The sequence below is a fragment of the Papilio polytes genome, unplaced genomic scaffold, assembly GCF_000836215.1.
Source record: "Papilio polytes unplaced genomic scaffold, Ppol_1.0 DF821400.1, whole genome shotgun sequence".
NCBI lineage: Eukaryota > Metazoa > Arthropoda > Insecta > Lepidoptera > Papilionidae > Papilio > Papilio polytes.
The window spans coordinates 1328694-1346304 of record NW_013527804.1 but is presented as its reverse complement, the minus strand read 5'-3'; the positions used below and the strand labels follow the sequence as shown (position 1 = coordinate 1346304).

Sequence of the window (17611 nt, the reverse complement as noted above, 5' to 3'; positions counted from 1 at the left end):
ACCACACTCTTCAGACTGTACGCGGAATTGCTTCCACTTGACGCCTGTCTTCTGTGTGGTCGTGGTATTGGTGGAGGCGAGCCCTACAGTGCGAAGATTTTAAAGCGGGCTTTACCACTGTCAAAGTGTTAGTGTCTCTTTGCTCACGGCACGGCTCTATACTATTTCTTCTCTATCTCTACTACAATAAAGCGTAAACGCACACTACTTTGTGGCATAAGGTTTCAGCAAACACATTATATTTTTGAATAATTCTTTCCTTAGTAAAAAGCCCTACACTTACGACACGCTTTTGTTAGTTTTTACATAGAGAATTTGTTTTTTCAGATATTACACAGCATTATATCGTAAACTGACAAATGCTGAGATATTCAACACAAGTCATTCCGCATTACTCTTCTCTCTTATATACAAGTCGTTAAAACAGGACAAGAATATAGATCGAGTGACGTCATTCATAAAAAGATTATTGCAACTCTGCTGTTATATGACACCCGCGCAATCTTGTGGCATGCTCTTTTTGGTGTCACAAGTGTTGAAAGATGGTGTCAAGAAAGATGCCATCAAATTAGTATGGAGTAAGAGAGATTTTAAAGAGGTATGTTTATTGTTGATAGAAAACACACAGACACAGATTTCTCAAATATATGTAAATTGATCTTTCTGCCTGTCCACCGCTGCTACTGACGTGTGGATGATCTTAAGGGTTCTCGTGGAAGATCAGCGCTGGGTGCTTCGATCAGAAGCATCCAGCATTTATAGCTGAGCGAAGACCCAATCCGGTCAGCACTGCATACACATTTAAATTATTTTGTTTGTCCTGTAATTACGTGTTCATTATTTATCCTTTTTTAATTACTTTGTTGTGTGTGTTTTTTTTTCTCTTATTCCAAATTGTGTTGTAGTGGTGATAAGATTAAATGTTATTTTATTTATTTAAACACACACAGCTTAAGTAACCAAAACTAGTATAGAAATGAGAAATTATGTTTAAATAGCTTTCGCCCGCGACTCCGTACGTGAAAATAAAAAACAAACAAAAGTAAGTAGCCTATGTCTTCTTCCAGACTGTCCTCCACATCTATACTAAATAACTATACGAAATCCGTTCAGCCGTTTAGGCTACAAACTCTTACAAACATCCATCCATCTAAATTTATAATATAATATTAGTATGATATAATGAAAATATTGTTTATTATCTAGATTTTTTAGAGTTAAAATTGATACAAACATTTGTATTTATATTTATTCATTTGTATGAAAAAAATATCCACTAACTTTAAGTTATAAATTCTTTGAATAATACTAACAAATGCTACACTTTATATTCGAAGCAAAGATAACTATTTTAAAGGTCTAAGAAACTTTAAAAATACTTTAAATTTAAAACATGTGTTAACTAAGGAATATAAAAATATTTAGTAGTATGTTGTAATTTTATTTTTTGAATCTTTATAGGAAATTAAAGACGAAGAAACAAAGACAGAAGAAGAAGGAACGAATACAGAAGATACAATAACAGAAGAACAGAATGAAACAGAAGTTAACGATACAATAAACGACACAATTGATTCTACGGAAGATAATAATGAAGTGAAAATAGAAAGCAAGAAAATCGATCTTCTTCGAGGCGATAAGAAAGATTTATTACTAGGTAAGTTTTTGTGGCTTATATCTTCCAATTTGAAGCCTAAATATTATCAAAAACAATCAAAGACAGCATTTTATACAGCAGAACCTCGATAACTTAAACCTCGGTAACTTAAAAACCTCCATAACTTCAAAAAATAATATGTTCCCTTCCCATCAGAGTTCAAAACCTCTACATCATAGACTCTTTCATAATTTAAAACCGCTATAACTTTATATTTTGTGTTTCCCTTGGACTTTGAGTTATCGAGGTTCTACTGTATTTTAGAAAAACACTCTTTCTTATATAATCCATATAATGTCACCTTGTTTGTTTCACAATTTAAAAAAAAAATACTTTTTGATGAAAATATAAAAAAAGTTATCGACTTGGTTAAAAATATCATTATTTAGCCTTAAGGCGGAATTCTGCAAACAAACATGTGAACTTTCGCATTTTTAATATTAACGAGCTTTTATACGCGACTCGATCCGCGTGCAATTACAAAAAAAAAAAAACAAAAGTGGCCTATGTGTTCTTCCAGATTATCTTCTATATTTATACCAAATTTCATCGAAATCCGTTCAGCCGTTTAGGCTACAAACTCTAACAAACATCCATCCATCTAAACGTTTGCATTTATAATATTAATTTCTTTCCAGATGATGATGAAGAGATGTATGTAGATTTGAAGATGGATGATGAAGGGAACATAAAACCGAAGAAGCGCAGAGCCGCTGCTGTCACTGCGGGCTGGTTCCACGCTAGAGTGAAATCAGAGGAAGATGCAGAAGATAAAGAAGGAAAGAAGAAGGAAGCAGCAGATAAAGAGATCATCGCTAAAATACAATTGACAAAAGCCGCTAATACTGATAGAGTGAGTTTTTTTATATCGATTATAAACTAGCTATTGCTCGCGACTTCTCTCGTGAAAATAAAAAAAAAGTGTAGCCTACGTTACTAAGTAATAACATAGCTTTTTAATGGTGAAAAATTTTTTGAAATCAGTCCAGTAGTTTATGAGTTATTACAATACATACAAAAATACAAATCTTTCCTCTTTATAATATTAGTATAGATAATACATAAACTACAAAATATTAAAAAGATGTTAAGACTGAATGTGGCTACAAAGATAGAAGACAGAAGAAAGTATTTATGGAATGTGTGAAAGATGTAAGAATCTTACTTCTTACTAATAGATGAGAAAGTATGGATGGATGTTAGAGTTTGTAGGTTTGTAGCCTAAAGTACTGAACTCGATGATTGTCATAGATATAGAGAATAGTCTGGAAGAACACATAGGATACTTAGGGCCTGTCCCACCAAATTATAAAATATCTGATAACTATCCAACTATCCAATGTGATGGAAATATCGGATTTTGTTACCTTATCTGACAGTGATGTCATGTTTAAGCTATCTGAGCCTCTATCAGCCGGTGGTGGGACACACTCTTACATTAGTATTTTTAGCTAGTTTTTTATATGTGTTTATAAATTTGCAGGTGATATCGGAATATAATCCATACGCCCGTAACCCAGCGTTTGCTGGCGCGACGTGTTCTGTTTATTTTGAATTACTACCTCTATTCAAACATTTCCATCCTACTGTTAAATTGTTTGCTGAGAAATTGTTAAATGGTATGTATTTATTTTCATCATCATCATCATCACCAGCTCACTCCCCCCACACTAAGTTAACCTAGGCCTTAGTAAATCCTCTGCGGGTTCACTTCACACATTTTTAAATTTCTTCTCCGATATGTGCAGGTTGTATGTTTTCCTTCCTCGTAAGAATAAGTAAATTAGGTACATTTGAAAATCTAAAATGACATTGGTACAGCGGGATTCGAACCCAAGACCTGTAGATTACAAGTCAAGTGCTTAACCCCTGAGCCTATGTTCTTATATATTTTACTATAGTAAAAATATTACAATATGGTTATTTTCTAGTTATGTATTTGAATAATCTATACTATTATAACAAAGCGTAAACACACATTTCTTTGTGGCCTAAGATGTCAGCAATTATAGCATATTTTTCAATAATTCTCTTTTTAATAAAAAGCCCTACATTTACGTCACACTTTAGGCTATATATTTTCACGCCATTAAATTTAGTGGTAAATATTTTGGATAAAAACCCTAATGTGGGAAAGAGACCATAATTTACGCTTGAAGAGACCTTAAGTTGCTGAAAACATCAAGGAATCAAGGTTGCCATCATGTCATGTCATTTTGGCATTTGGAATTGATAATTTGTCAAATGTAAACATTAAAATTATTTTTTTATAATTTTATGCGAATGAAGTCGCATGGGAACAGCTAGTATAATATATAGTTTTCTTAATTTACTAGAATAGAATATTAAAATTTCCTTTTTAATTTATTTAATTTGATTAAAATACTATTAAAGGAACATAATTAGTGTAAATGTGTCTTAATTATTTTTTTAAATTATTTCTATGTATATTTCAGAACAAATAGTACAATACAGCGGTGATCCCCTCAAAGATTTTGCTGGAATCAGATTTCTAGATCGTTTTGTGTTCAAAAACCCTAAGAAACGTGAAACTCAACAATACGGGGAAGTCAAAAAAGTCAAAGGATCACATCCTAAGTTTGCTATAAGAAAGAATTATTCCGCTAAAGGTGAGTTTTAATGTATAAAATAATTTTCATTATTAATACTAATATTATAAAGGGGAAAGATATTTTTGTATGTATTGAAATAACTCTAACAATTGGGCCGATTTCAAAAATTCTTTCACAAATAAAAAGCTATGTTATCATTAAGTAACGTCACGTGCGAAGTAACGTGCAACAGCTAGTGATATATAATTGTAATGAAAATATTATATAATTCAGTTCAAATCAAATATTTAAATTAGTAAAGGCCTTACCATAAAAAACTTGAATAGTGTTTTAAATACGTTTTAGATATATTATAAGTAGATTTTTGTAGTTTAAAGTTATTGTTATTTCTAATTTTTTACCGACTTCCCAAAAGGTACTCAATTCGTCTGTGTTTTTTTTTTATGTTACGGCATAACTCCGCTAGTGGACCGAATTTGATAATTCTTTTTTTATCCGAAAGGTAATGCTTGCAGGTGGGTCCCACCTTTTTGTTTGTTTTTTTTCATATAATATTTATTTATTTTCAGGTCTGAAAGCAATTCCGGTTAATTCATCGACATATTTAAATGAAGACGCAAAGAAAATACCAGTTGATGAAAAATTCTTATATGAGTGAGTTGTAATACACTTTTTTTGTTCTTCTCTAATAGTAGATTAACTTTAGTAGTCTAATAGTTATTTAGTAGTCCCTTAGATTGTACAAATGGGTTTTTATTGTTGAAATAAAAAAATCAGGAACTTCATATAACATCAATCTCTGTATAACGTCGAAACTATTCGACTTTGGTTGGTTTACTTTGTTTTCTAAGCGCATAGGAAGGGACATATTTACTTTCTATACTAAAACCTTTTTTTAATCAAAAAGATGAATGTAGATTTACTCTTCATTATGAGTCTAATTAATAACTCTGAGTGCGGTTAATCTTGTTAATTTTTTATCTTTTGTCATTCCAGTTTCCTCCAGAAACGTCGTGAAGCGAAGACATCTGATGATGAAGACAGTGACGCGGATTCTGTCACAAGTGAAGACTTTAATAAGTATTTGGACTCTGTGACAGGGAATAGAAGACAAGGTATGGATATAATCTATACTCCTATACTAATATTAGAAAGAGGAAAGATTTGTATTTTTGTATTTTTTTATTTATTGTAATAATTCAAAAACTACTGGGCCGATTTCAAAAATTCTTTCACCATTAGAAAGCTACGTTACGATGGGTAATGTAGCATATAGTTTTAAATTCCAAGTGGACAAAGTCGCGAATATTATGAAGAGGAAAGATGTGTATTTTTGTATGTATTGGAATAGCTTAAAAATTATTGGGCCAATTTCAAAAAATTTTACTCTACTTACTAATTTTTTACAATTTTTTATTCCACGCGGACGAGGTCGCGAGCAATAGCTAGTAAATAATAAAATTTATGTATTTTTTTTCAGATTCTGATGATGAACTAGATTATTTAGCGGAGATGGAAGCGTCTAAACAGAAACAAGGCTCTAAGAAGAAAGATGACAGTGATGATCAATTGGATGATGATGATGATGGTGAAAATGATGGAAATGACTTCGATGATGATGTTGATGAAGGTTTGTTTCTAAGTTAAATTTATGTTAAAAGACTAAGTAAGCATCTGGAATATTTAGTTTATTGTCTTTTGTACTTGTGGTCGCCTATTTATAGAAAAACTACCATAATTTATAATTAAAGTTTATTTAAAATATCTTTTTGTACTTCACATTAAGTTTAACTTATGACGTTCACTTGTTCCCGTAATTTCGTTAACGGGTACAAAGGTTTAGCTTCCACATATTTATTTATTTATTAAGATAAACTAACAGGACAAAATTATGACATATACATTTTTTACACAATACAATAAGTAACATGCAGATAATTTGTCCTAATTATAGGTTTACACGACATACATAGAAAAATAACAACAACAACAACAACAGTAGATAGAATATGTTTTTATCTATTTTTTTTATTGAACCCAAAAAGTAAAAATTAAATTTAAGTCATAGCCTTAGATATTTTTAAATGTTGGCCATTTGTTGAAGATGTCGATTATAGGCCTTTTATCTCTGGCTCCTTTGACGCACACAAGAGTTATGCAATATTAATATAGTAATGTCATCATCTCCCCTGCCTTATCCTACTCCCATAGTGACGCACCGGGTTTGCGTCCTCCAAATGACTCTATCATCTATCATCTCAGACATCACTCCCTTCTTCATCATGTCATCATCGACATCTTCTCCAACAAATGGCCAACATTTAAAAAATATCTACGTGAGGTTATCACTTAAATTTAATTTTTACTTTTTGGATTCAATAAAAAAAAGATAAAAACATATTCTGTCTACTGTTGTTACTGTTGTTGTTGTTGTTGTTGTTATTTTTCTATGTATTTCGTGTAAACCTATAATTAGGACAAATTATCTGCATCTTACTTATTGTATGGTGTAAAAATGTATGTGTCATAATTTTGTCCTGTTGGTTTATCTTAATAAATAAATAAATATATAAATAGATAAATGTCACCTTTCATGCAATCCATCCATCTCTTTCTAGATTTAATATAGTAATGTATTGATTAAAAAAATTAAAGTAAGTAGCCTATGTGTTCTTGTAGCCTTCTATATCTATGACAAATTTCATCGAGATTTATTCAGCAATTTAGGCTACAAACACTAACAAACATCCATTTAAACTTATTTATCATGTTAGTGAGATAACTAAGATATATTTACAGATGAAGGGGAACTCAATATATCTGGTGATGAAGATGAACCGGATTTATCAGCAGATGAGGATGGTGAGAAAATTACCAATACTGATAGAAGAGATGTTTTCTTAAAGATCAAAGTTGTACTTACATCTGTCGTAATATTTCCTTACATAAGATTAAACGTGGATGGTACGAAGATAGAAGATAGTATGTATGGATTGTATGAAAGAGGATATGCTTAAGGGACTGAATTCAGATATGACGGCTGATAGAAATGTATGGAAGTACAAACTATGCCGACTCTCTGTAGACATGTTTACTTACAAAATTCCCTAAAATAATGATGTATCCATATTTTACTTACTGTTAATTACTTTTATAATTTACCTTTTTTCAGAACTCCGCTTAGAAGGCAGTGATGATGATTTTAGTGATGGAATTGACAAGAAATCCAGCAAAAATAAACCTAAAATGAAACTAAAAGGTAAATATGTCAATATTAATGTAAATTCAATATCTCTTACGTAAATTATAGTATTTTCAAAATGGAAATTTTATAAGAAAACTCTTCACACATCAACACAAGTACAAGTATCAAACATAAAATTTAAAAAAAACAAAAGTTCTTTCTAATGTTGCTGTTGCTAAAGTGTTCATAAAAAATTATGACTTACAATAGTCGACGTAGGGTTTATCTATTTTTCGTTGTGAAAATTAAGAGATTTCATATTAGTAACGCTAATTTTGTTGATTTTTTATTTAATTTTTAAGTATTGAAGGGCCTCATTTACTTGTACGTAAAATAATGCCCGAATCAATTACACACATTATTTTAATGCTACAGATATTAAATTGTTTTTACTTTAAACTGGATAACACAATATAATTACAGGTAAAGATGATCTAGGATCGTTATTCGCGTCAGCAGAAGAATTCTCCACTCTTCTAGAAGAAACCGCAACAAATAAAGGACAAGGTTCAAGCCAAGCCGTATCCAACACTGACAATGCTAGTACAAAACAATTAGCCTGGGAACAGAAGAGGGATACCTGGATAAAGGGATATAACAGAAAAATACTTGGCAATAAAAAACATGGAAAGAAGAAATTCAAAAATGGCCGAGACTTCAAGATCGCGGAAAAGGGCGCAAAACGAAAAGGCGGCAACGATGGCGGTGCTGGCGGGAAAAGAAAGAAGAAATAATTGCTTGTGTGTTATCATAATTTTATAAATAAAGTGTAGCACCATTTATTTGAAGTTTTTTAGATATTCAACTAACCGTTGGTAAAAAAAAGTTTTTTCATATACTGTCCGTAAATATTACAAGAAGTACCCATCCTTGTTTCCTTATCTTGTAAATATTTATCCTGACAGTAAAAATAGGTTTTAAGAATGGTTTATGTTCTGCAGTATATATGATTTGCACAAATATTTCGTGATAATTTCTCTTTTAATATTTTGATACAAGCAACAAAAGCCTTTTTGCCATGTAAGGTCGTAACATGCTAAATATTCTAATATAATATCCTATATCAGTTTCTAACCAATCCGACGTATTTCAAGGGCAAACGCAATAATGTGACCTTGACACATTTGCCTCACAAAAGATGGCGGTGGTCGCTAACGAATAATGAAGTTTGTGCAAAACTAAAATAGACCGAAACGTGAGCTCTACGCGTTTCAATTTAAAAGAATCGCTGTAAAACATAACTCGTATATGCGATAACGAATTACAAGTTTACGGTGACCTTCCGTGATAACTGTCACAACGCCATTCCCGCCTTGAGAAAGAAAAACAACACAATTCCTTTTTTATTTTGAAGGGGGAGTTAAATTAATCATAAAACAATTGAAATCGTTTTTAATCGATCGGTCCGAACTAACAACAAATAAGTAAAAGTATTTTTCCTTGCTCTATCTGCCCAACGGACACAAAATGATCGGAACTGTTTGTTGACATTAGTACGTCATACGGCCGTGTTGTAGACCGCTCTACCGAGTCGCATCTCGCGCTTTTAAAATAAATTAACTGCATTTACACATGAAATTCACGAAACACCTGTACAGTGAAAGCGTTAAAGTGTATCATTGACATTGTTGGATTGAACGTAATACGAACGGCGAAGTTATTGTGAATGAACAAAAAGAGCGGGGAAAATCTGTGCAAATGTCGCTTGTTCGGCTATTTTTAGCTGCACACACAGCGCGATAACCATGTTTTAGACATATTTGTGTGTTAAAACAAGAACTTAATATAATTTTCGAATGTAAAGTAAAGCAATTTTGATATTATTTAGTTTTAAACGCTGAATTGACTTATTAGAAAAGCAAAGGCGCCTAAACACGTTTGACAGATCGTAGACACACACATAGAGAGAGCCGGCGAACGGCGCATGTGTGCGTTAACACACCGAAGTGATGTGAAATTGTTGCGCTTATCGATTAGTAAGATAATTTCAAGGACATTATTGTACAAGTCTTGCTTATTATATATGAACATGAATATCTTAAGTAAAATATGATATATTGACATTGATATTTCTATATTTTGAATTTTATAATGGAGTCGTTTAAAGATCAAGTAAAAAGTTTTGACAATGAGACTAGTCGTCAGCTAGCAACAGGTTGCGATGTAGGACTTTCTGAAAATTTAAAGGGATCTGATGCTTTTCTCACAAGTATTGACAATGTCTCTATAATTGGAGAAAATGTTGTTATTGAAGGTAGAGATTTATCGCTAGAAACAACAAACATCGGTCCAAATGAATTAGGCCACCCAGACATGGAAATACCTAAAATTCTTGATTCGCCAATGCCAGAGTATAAACTCATACAAGGTCAAAACATTGTCGCAATACTAGGGGAAAATAGTTTAAACGCACAATCAACTTCAAACGTTGAAGAGAGATCTTTTGACGTACAAAAACCGAAAACTTTAGATGTACAGACGCCAGAAACTTTGCAAGCACAAAAACCAGATACTCTAAACATAAAGATACCAGAATCACCACAAAATCAAGGACCAAAATCACCACCGATATCAGATACTCCAAAAGTAACTGAAGATCAAGAAAAATCTAAACGTCATCAACTTCTAAAACTAACACTGACAAAGAATAAAGACGATGTTTTCGTAAGACCCTCGCCTATAGCAGAGGTTATGTCTCCCGCCAGAATGCTACAATTTGAAATGGACGTAACGACTAGCTCAACGCCGACAATGAAACGTGCAGCTATAGATTTTAATTTTTTCAACAAAAATAACTTTGAAGAATATTTTACTGATGTACCTACCGCTAACGAAACGGCGAAAACCGAAGAAGAATCGTTCATAGAGACACCGGTTATTGTGAAAACAGATACTATACGGCATGAAATTGGCTATGGTAAGTTTAAAAAAAAAACGATTCATTTGAAACACAACAGCTGTAATTTAAAATATTTTTTTTTAGCAGGTGACCACGAAATATTTCAGGTAAAATTCTGTCTTGTGTTTTCGTCTTTAGACATTGATACCGCTAATTTGTTGGAAGGAGAAACTTGTCCATAATAGAAGATTTAGGTAAATTAACCATTCATTGTACCAATATATGGAACTTTTGTTAATACAGCGCCTGTGGATTTTTCGTTTTTACCTGAGAACCATAAAAACGGATAACTATAAAAACTAAAATTACCCATGGCAGTCATAATGTATGCAAGAATTGCGTTTAATTTTAACGGAAAAATTTACATATGTAGAATTACTAGTTACTTGTATACAGAACATGTTGTACGCATTTTTCCTTGTCTTGCTGGATCCTTTATTTTAAATTTGATCCATTAAAGCTGAGGTCAATTTACATTGGATATGTAATCCCCGAAACTGTCGATTTCAATAAAAGACAATGAGATAACCTTTTATCTTTGCATTAATTCAATTTGTTCAGTTGTTCTTCGATTTTCTATATTAAGCTGAACTCACGTAATTATGAAATGAATGAATGAAAAATGTTAGTATCATTATAAATATTAAAGTTTAGATGGATGGATGGATGTTTGATAGAGTTTGTAGCCTAAATGGTTCAACGGATTTCGATGAAATTTGGTATAGATACAGAACATAGGCTACGCACGTTTATTTTTTAATACTACGCAGATGGAGTCGCGGACGAAACCTAGTTAGTTTTATATTATTAATAATACTTTAACAGCGATTTTCAATTGTATTATTTGAAAAAGAACATTATTGCTGTCTGTTTAATACAAAGAAAAATATAGAGATAGCAATAATATGTTACATATATTCCAACGTGGAAAGTCACCGTAATATTACATACATTTATGTAAAATAACTGATAACAAAGCGAAATTGGCAAAACTACGGACACCGCGAACTAATCTAACAAATGGTAAGTAGTGTATATTGATTTTTGTACACTGCGGTACTCGAGACTTGAAACTCGACTCGACTTTTCTTTAAAATTACTTGCTCCAGATAAAAAACAACTTATTAAACCACTTTGAAAACTAATTTCAATTCAGTGGTAATATGATTAGATTATTTGCTAGTTGTAAACTTTATGAAATAAAAGGTTTTGAAAGAGGAGTGTTTCATTCTTTACTTCTTTCAAATGCTAAAACGTTTGAACGTTGTTAAGAACGAGGACTAAATAATCTCCTTTTGAAATTTCTATTTATAAATTGATTAACAATAATATCGTATGATTTTTAACCAAGTTTAAAAACAAGGAAATAAATCCTCTGTAAGTTACTTTGCCCTGATTTACAGATTATAAGGATTGTTTTAGTCGAACAGTAGTGTTTATTTTATTGATTTTTGATAATTCAAGTTTATATCTAATAATCTAAAAATCTATAATCTTTAAAGATAGTTCGTGGTCCAGTGCCTCCCGTATCTAGTACACTCCAGCGACCTTGAAAAGGTCATCGGTCTATCTTGCTGCGACGACGTTTTTGTGACTGGAACTCCAGGATATTTCAAGATATTCCAAATACCTGTTAAGATTTAGTATCACGCAGAGTAAATTCTAGAAAACACATGAACTGAATGGCTAACTTTATTTCAAACTATTATCCATAGCATTAATAAATAACATTTATAAAATTAAAGAATTCTTTCTTTGCTGGTAACTTTATCAAGAATCGAGTAATGTTTTGAAAACATCCGTCGGTTAAGACGTGATACTTTTTGCTTTTCTGTTGTAAGCGCGAAGGTCGATCATACTTCCGCGATTTCAGTAACCTTCCGTATCAGTAAGGAATTGCCACTTAAAGATTTTAAAATGATCTGGATGAATTTTCTAAAATGTATTTCTCAAAATGTTATTGATGGTAAACATTACCTTTAAAATACGCTTCCACTGCCGAAAGTTCATTATAAGTAACACTTAAAACTATTCTATTGTCTGATGGCCTAATCGTTAATGATTTAATTTTAAAAACATCAGTCGATTATGATGTTTTCAGGCCTAAAAGTCAAACTGGTTCAGTAATGATAATTACCAAATCAGCATAATAAATATCGATTCTTATTACCCACGACACTTGTAGGAAAACATATTGACATCCTTTTAATTCTTCTAGAAAAAACTGAAATAGCAATACGTTTTAGTACGGGCGTTAAGACAGTGGATCTTGTTGTATAGTACTTCTAATTACCGATTTACAATATTAAACACCATGTCATCTGTATTTTCAATATTATTTTTTTTCGGTTTATCGATAAAAATAGATTAAACAATTTTACAGAAGACATTTTAGGCCAAATATCAAATAACATATTAGACAATATTTAACTAACTTCAATTTCAGACACTTCGGTTTTTACTTTAGAACAAGACAATAAGTCACATTTTATTGAAGATCAGTAACATCACTATAATTATAACATTGAAAAAGTATTAGTTAACACAGTTTTAAAACTGTTGTTATGCCATTACATTTTCTGTCTCTTTCTACTCGATAGATAACCAATGCTTTTGTCTCTTTTTGTTTACGTCCATGAAATGGTTACTCCATAGTACAAGTGCAAATACAAGCAAGAGCAATTTCTTTTTACTCTTTCAAGCATTATGATGTAAAGTTAGAATGATATTCGAATCATTTTATGTTCTAAAATTACGACTGAGTACAAATTGTAATAAAGAACTAAAGTCGTAATGAGTAGAGATTATAAATTTGTCTCTACATTTTACATGTACTGTCTGGCCTCGTAAACCGTTTTGTAGAGGGGGAACCTCCGCTCGCAAGTTGCACGGTTTCTATTTTGCGTTTCTCGAATTCAGTTACTTTATCGCGTTGAGTGGGGCGTCTCATTCGCGCGAGCATTTTTAATTTATATTAATATAGTTATATTTAATTTAAATTTTATAAGACAACCGGACCACTCGTATGTAGTTAGTGATAAGTAGAAAGTGAGAAAAGTATAATCTAGAATTAATGGTGAAGGAATGATATGACAGTGTAGTGAATATTTTCAGTTTATGCAAACATCTGGATTGACGTGATCTTGTTGTGGAAAATCAGAAAAGGAACGGCTGTGATTTTTTATGATAAAAAGAAATAATACCCATTTATAAAACTAAATATTTGACATCTTAACCGAGTGAAGATAGCCGCGAGTTATATTTGTGTCGGTGGAATTACGCAGGCATTTCATAGTTCGCGTGTACATTACAGTTATATTGCCATTCAATTTAGTCGGGTAATAGCCCGCAGCCGCGCCATCTGCACCAAGTCGTACGAAGTGAACATCGCGCACGTCACAGTACGAGTTTGAGTTTGCTCGCGAAATTTTACGTGTCGTGTTTACTTTCGCTGTAGTAACGTTACGATTAGTTTGAAATATAATTGACTTGGAAATATATAACTGTACACGCATAAAACTATTGACAGATGTGTAAAAAGTGAAAGTTGTCGTGTGACCTTTGGGGGTGTGTGAGAGTCTACATGGTTTTGGGGGGTTAGACCATGGCGACCGCCGAAATGAGCCTGCCTGACAAGAAACCGGAACACGAGTCGGGATATTACGAAGGCAGCGATCAGGAGGGTAGCATGGAGTGCGGTTGCCCCTCTCCAGTAAGCTCTAGAAACTCCTCGCACTCTACGAAGCTGAAGCGTCGGCACAGCGCCCATAAGCACAAGAAGGCTCCTCAAAAGAAGCTTCGTAACGAACATGTAAATGGATGTATGGGTAATGGCCATGCTGGTAACAGCGTGGAAATAATAGAATGTTCCAGTCTGTCTGTAAAAGATGTGAATAAAGCCGTTGAAGCCGTCCCAGTAGCAGGTCCTAGTAGCAAAAGAAGCAGTTCTGTAGAACTGATCGGAGGAACAGTGCCTGCCCCGGCTAGAGACTCCGTAGATTGGAATTTGGTGTACGCCAGTAAAATAAGGAAAAGAAGCAAAGGTCAGTCAATTTGTACTCTAAACATTTTAAACCATGTTATACAATTATTATTCTTTTGAATTACAATTATGTTTAAAAACTTGACTTATAATTTTGTTGAGGGTCTCAAAGTCATTAAAACACACATTAGTCAAGTTAATGATCCTTAACTAATTAAAAGTATAATAAAAAATATTACAATGAAAGTAAGGAGTTTTAAGAAACAATGTTGTTTTAATTTAACAGAATAAGTAATGTAATAAACATGTAATGTTTTATTTATTTAAAAAGTAACATTTTGGCGATTTATTCACATAATTGAAAATAAACTTTCCTTTCCCGGCTTTGAATGCATAATTTTTTTTAAACATAATATAGAAAATTTAAATATACTCTCAGTACTCAGATATAATGCAATATTGTAATGGTAAAAGGTTTTTTTTTTAAATCTAGTAGTTTCTACTCTAATTACAAATGTAAAGAAAGGAAATATATCTGCTTTCCTATATAAATGGTGCATATATTAAAAATATTTTTATGAACTATTTATTTTGAAAAGTTGCTGCAAGAAAATATCAAAATTTGACTGCAATGCATCTTTTACCAAATTACATAATATAACATTTCAAGATGCAATAACCAATAAAAAAAATCAAGTCAAGTCATATGTACACTAACAAAGAAATATCATCAGTTACATTTTTCAGCAGGAATTAATAAATATTTCGTCCTAATTTGCATAAATATAAAAGAGAGTACACTTGTATCACCTTGTCTTGTAAACCACATTTTATTCACTTCTTTAGTAAGAAAAAGATAAAAAAAGTCCAGAATAAATTCTCTCAAACATCTTTCTATGCATAAGGACATTTATAAAACTCATTTTCATGTAAGCTCCATGGTACAATTTTAATATTTGTATAAGAGGAATGTTTGATTAATATAAAGAAAATAACTGAGTAGGTTAAATTCAGGAGTGAATTTTATTTTTTTTACACATCTATTGATCAAGAAGGGAGTGATGACTGTGATGATGGATGATAGAGATATTTGGAGGACGAAAACCCGGCGCGCCAACCCTACGGGAGTAGGATAAGGCAGGGGAGATGATAGTAGTGTAGATTTCTAAATTTCTCAGACATACAGTATAGAGTGTGCACCTCTATGAAAATTAATTTAACATCTAAAATAAAATAGGGTCCTTCAAGAAATGAGCATATCTCTCTTATAGGCCAGCAACATATCTACAATTCTTCTCTCTCCAGTTGTCTTCTGCCTCAATTTTGTTGATATACTCTTATATTGAAAAACAACCTTTTTAGAAAAACTTTATCCACCCTATTCTATGGTTGACTAACTGTTGCTAGTGACATCGTCTATGTCTCATAAAAAATAGTAAAAAACATAGCCTATGTTACTCAATAATTACATAGCTTTTTAGTGATGAAAGAATTTTTGAAATTGGCCCAGTAGTTTTTGAGTTATCCCAATACATACAAAAATAAAAAAATATGATAAAAGCAATCAATACAATTCGCATTTGTATTTTGCACCCTCTCGTTTTTTATTTCGCACCCCGCTTAGTCGCGACCCCATTTAGAGAAACCATCCTTTATGTAATTCGTAAAGTGTACAGATTTGGTTTACATTTAAAAAAAGTTTTAAGATAAATAACAGAAAGCATTTGTAGAAGATGACCTTCTCCCTGTTATTATCCTATTTATGGTTGGCGCAACAGGTTTTCGTTTCTCCAGATTATTATATTTTGTCAACTTAGTGGTCACCACCTTGATCATGTCACCTGTCACACAATCCATCCATCTCTTTCTAGACCTACCTCTGCCAATGTTCATTCTAACCTTTTACTTCTTGTTTTCTCTAACAATAATATTTTAAAACACCATCTGTTAGAATATTATGAAATTAATAATCCTTTCTATACATTAAGTTATTTCTTAATTATCTACACTAATATTGTAAAAAGGAAAGATTTAGATTTTTGTATGTATTGAAATAAATTAAAGACTACAGGGCCATTTAAAAAAAATATTTCACCATTAAAAACCTTTGTTATCACTGAATAACATGTGCAGCCTTTTTTGTTTTTCTTTTATAATTCAATGTAGACAAAGTTGTGAGCAGCAGCTAGTATTTTATGAATACTTTGTTGTTGTTTGCGACACCCCCTGCATGATATTAGAGAATAAAAAATAAAATGTGGCCTATGTTACTGATAGCTATTTAAAAGTGAAAGATTTTTTTAAATCAACCCAGTAGTTTTTGAGTTATTTCAATACATACAAAAATACAAATCTATCCTCTTTATATATTAATATAGACAATAAAAAACATAGATAGGACTCCAAAAGCACGTTCTGCTCTTGATTGAAAACTATTTAACTTAACATGTTAAGGTCAGAGGTAATGGTGCAAGTGTCCTATACCACAGGGTAACCGCGATAAAACACCCCAGTCTTATCACCTTGGTGGTGTATTTTTTGTCTGATAATAATATGAATGTAGAAAAATTATTGGTCTCTAGAACTATAGTTGTGTCTGAACTTAATTGATTTTTTAAACTACAAGCTATTGCTTACGATTTCTTCTGCGTGTAATTACGAAATAATAAACAATATCCTATTTACTCACAGATAAATTACCTTTCAAACAGTAAAATAATTTTTTAAATTGACCCAGTAGTTTTTTAGTTACTTCAATACACACAAAATACAAATCATACCTCTTTATAATATCAGTGTAGACTAGTTTGCCTGCAATTCGGTATGTATGAAAAAGCTAGAAACTGACATAAATATAGTATAATGTAGCTTGATAATGACAAAATAAGGTTTAAAATCGCTTCAAAAGTTCAATTTGTTACATACAATACAAATCTTTCCTTCCTTATAGTATCTGTACAGATTAACTATTTATTTTGTAAAAGGATAATGAATGAGTTAAGATTTACAAGAACAAACATATACTGTAAGGCTACTACTGCCATTATAATTACAAAAATGCTTGAAATAGCACACACAACACAAACTCTTATTTTATCCACACAAAGGTCACTTTAACTATTAAACAGTAAATGAAATAAAATTATAAGAATGTAAATGAATAATTTTAATAGCAATGTAATTAATAATACTTCATACTAATATTATAAATGCGAAAGTTTAGATGGATGGATGTTTGTTAGAATTTGTAGCCTCA

At 31.7% G+C, this 17611-nt stretch overlaps 2 protein-coding genes across 3 annotated transcripts in view; both read left to right on the top strand.

The window, feature by feature from the left end:
• Positions 1–8256, top strand: part of LOC106108695 (CCAAT/enhancer-binding protein zeta) — a 16786-nt gene extending 8530 nt beyond the window's left edge. The window contains exons 11-20 of the mRNA XM_013289954.1: positions 1462–1657; positions 2296–2510; positions 3141–3276; positions 4114–4287; positions 4800–4884; positions 5227–5345; positions 5711–5860; positions 7030–7092; positions 7403–7489; positions 7898–8256. Of these exons, the coding sequence (XP_013145408.1) occupies positions 1462–1657; positions 2296–2510; positions 3141–3276; positions 4114–4287; positions 4800–4884; positions 5227–5345; positions 5711–5860; positions 7030–7092; positions 7403–7489; positions 7898–8208 (1536 nt within the window). The 3' untranslated portion in view covers positions 8209–8256. The remainder of the gene's footprint in view (positions 1–1461; positions 1658–2295; positions 2511–3140; positions 3277–4113; positions 4288–4799; positions 4885–5226; positions 5346–5710; positions 5861–7029; positions 7093–7402; positions 7490–7897) is intronic.
• A 614-nt stretch (positions 8257–8870) lies between these two features.
• LOC106108916 (ribosomal protein S6 kinase alpha-5-like) overlaps positions 8871–17611 on the top strand; it is a 70377-nt gene continuing 61636 nt past the window's right edge. Inside the window, exon 1 of one of the 2 annotated variants that reach the window (XM_013290270.1) lies at positions 8871–10391. In XM_013290270.1, the coding sequence (XP_013145724.1) occupies positions 9566–10391 (826 nt within the window). In that variant the 5' untranslated portion in view covers positions 8871–9565. Of the gene's footprint in view, positions 10392–13281; positions 14417–17611 lie in introns of those variants that run through there. The other variant, XM_013290271.1, reaches the window with a different exon arrangement.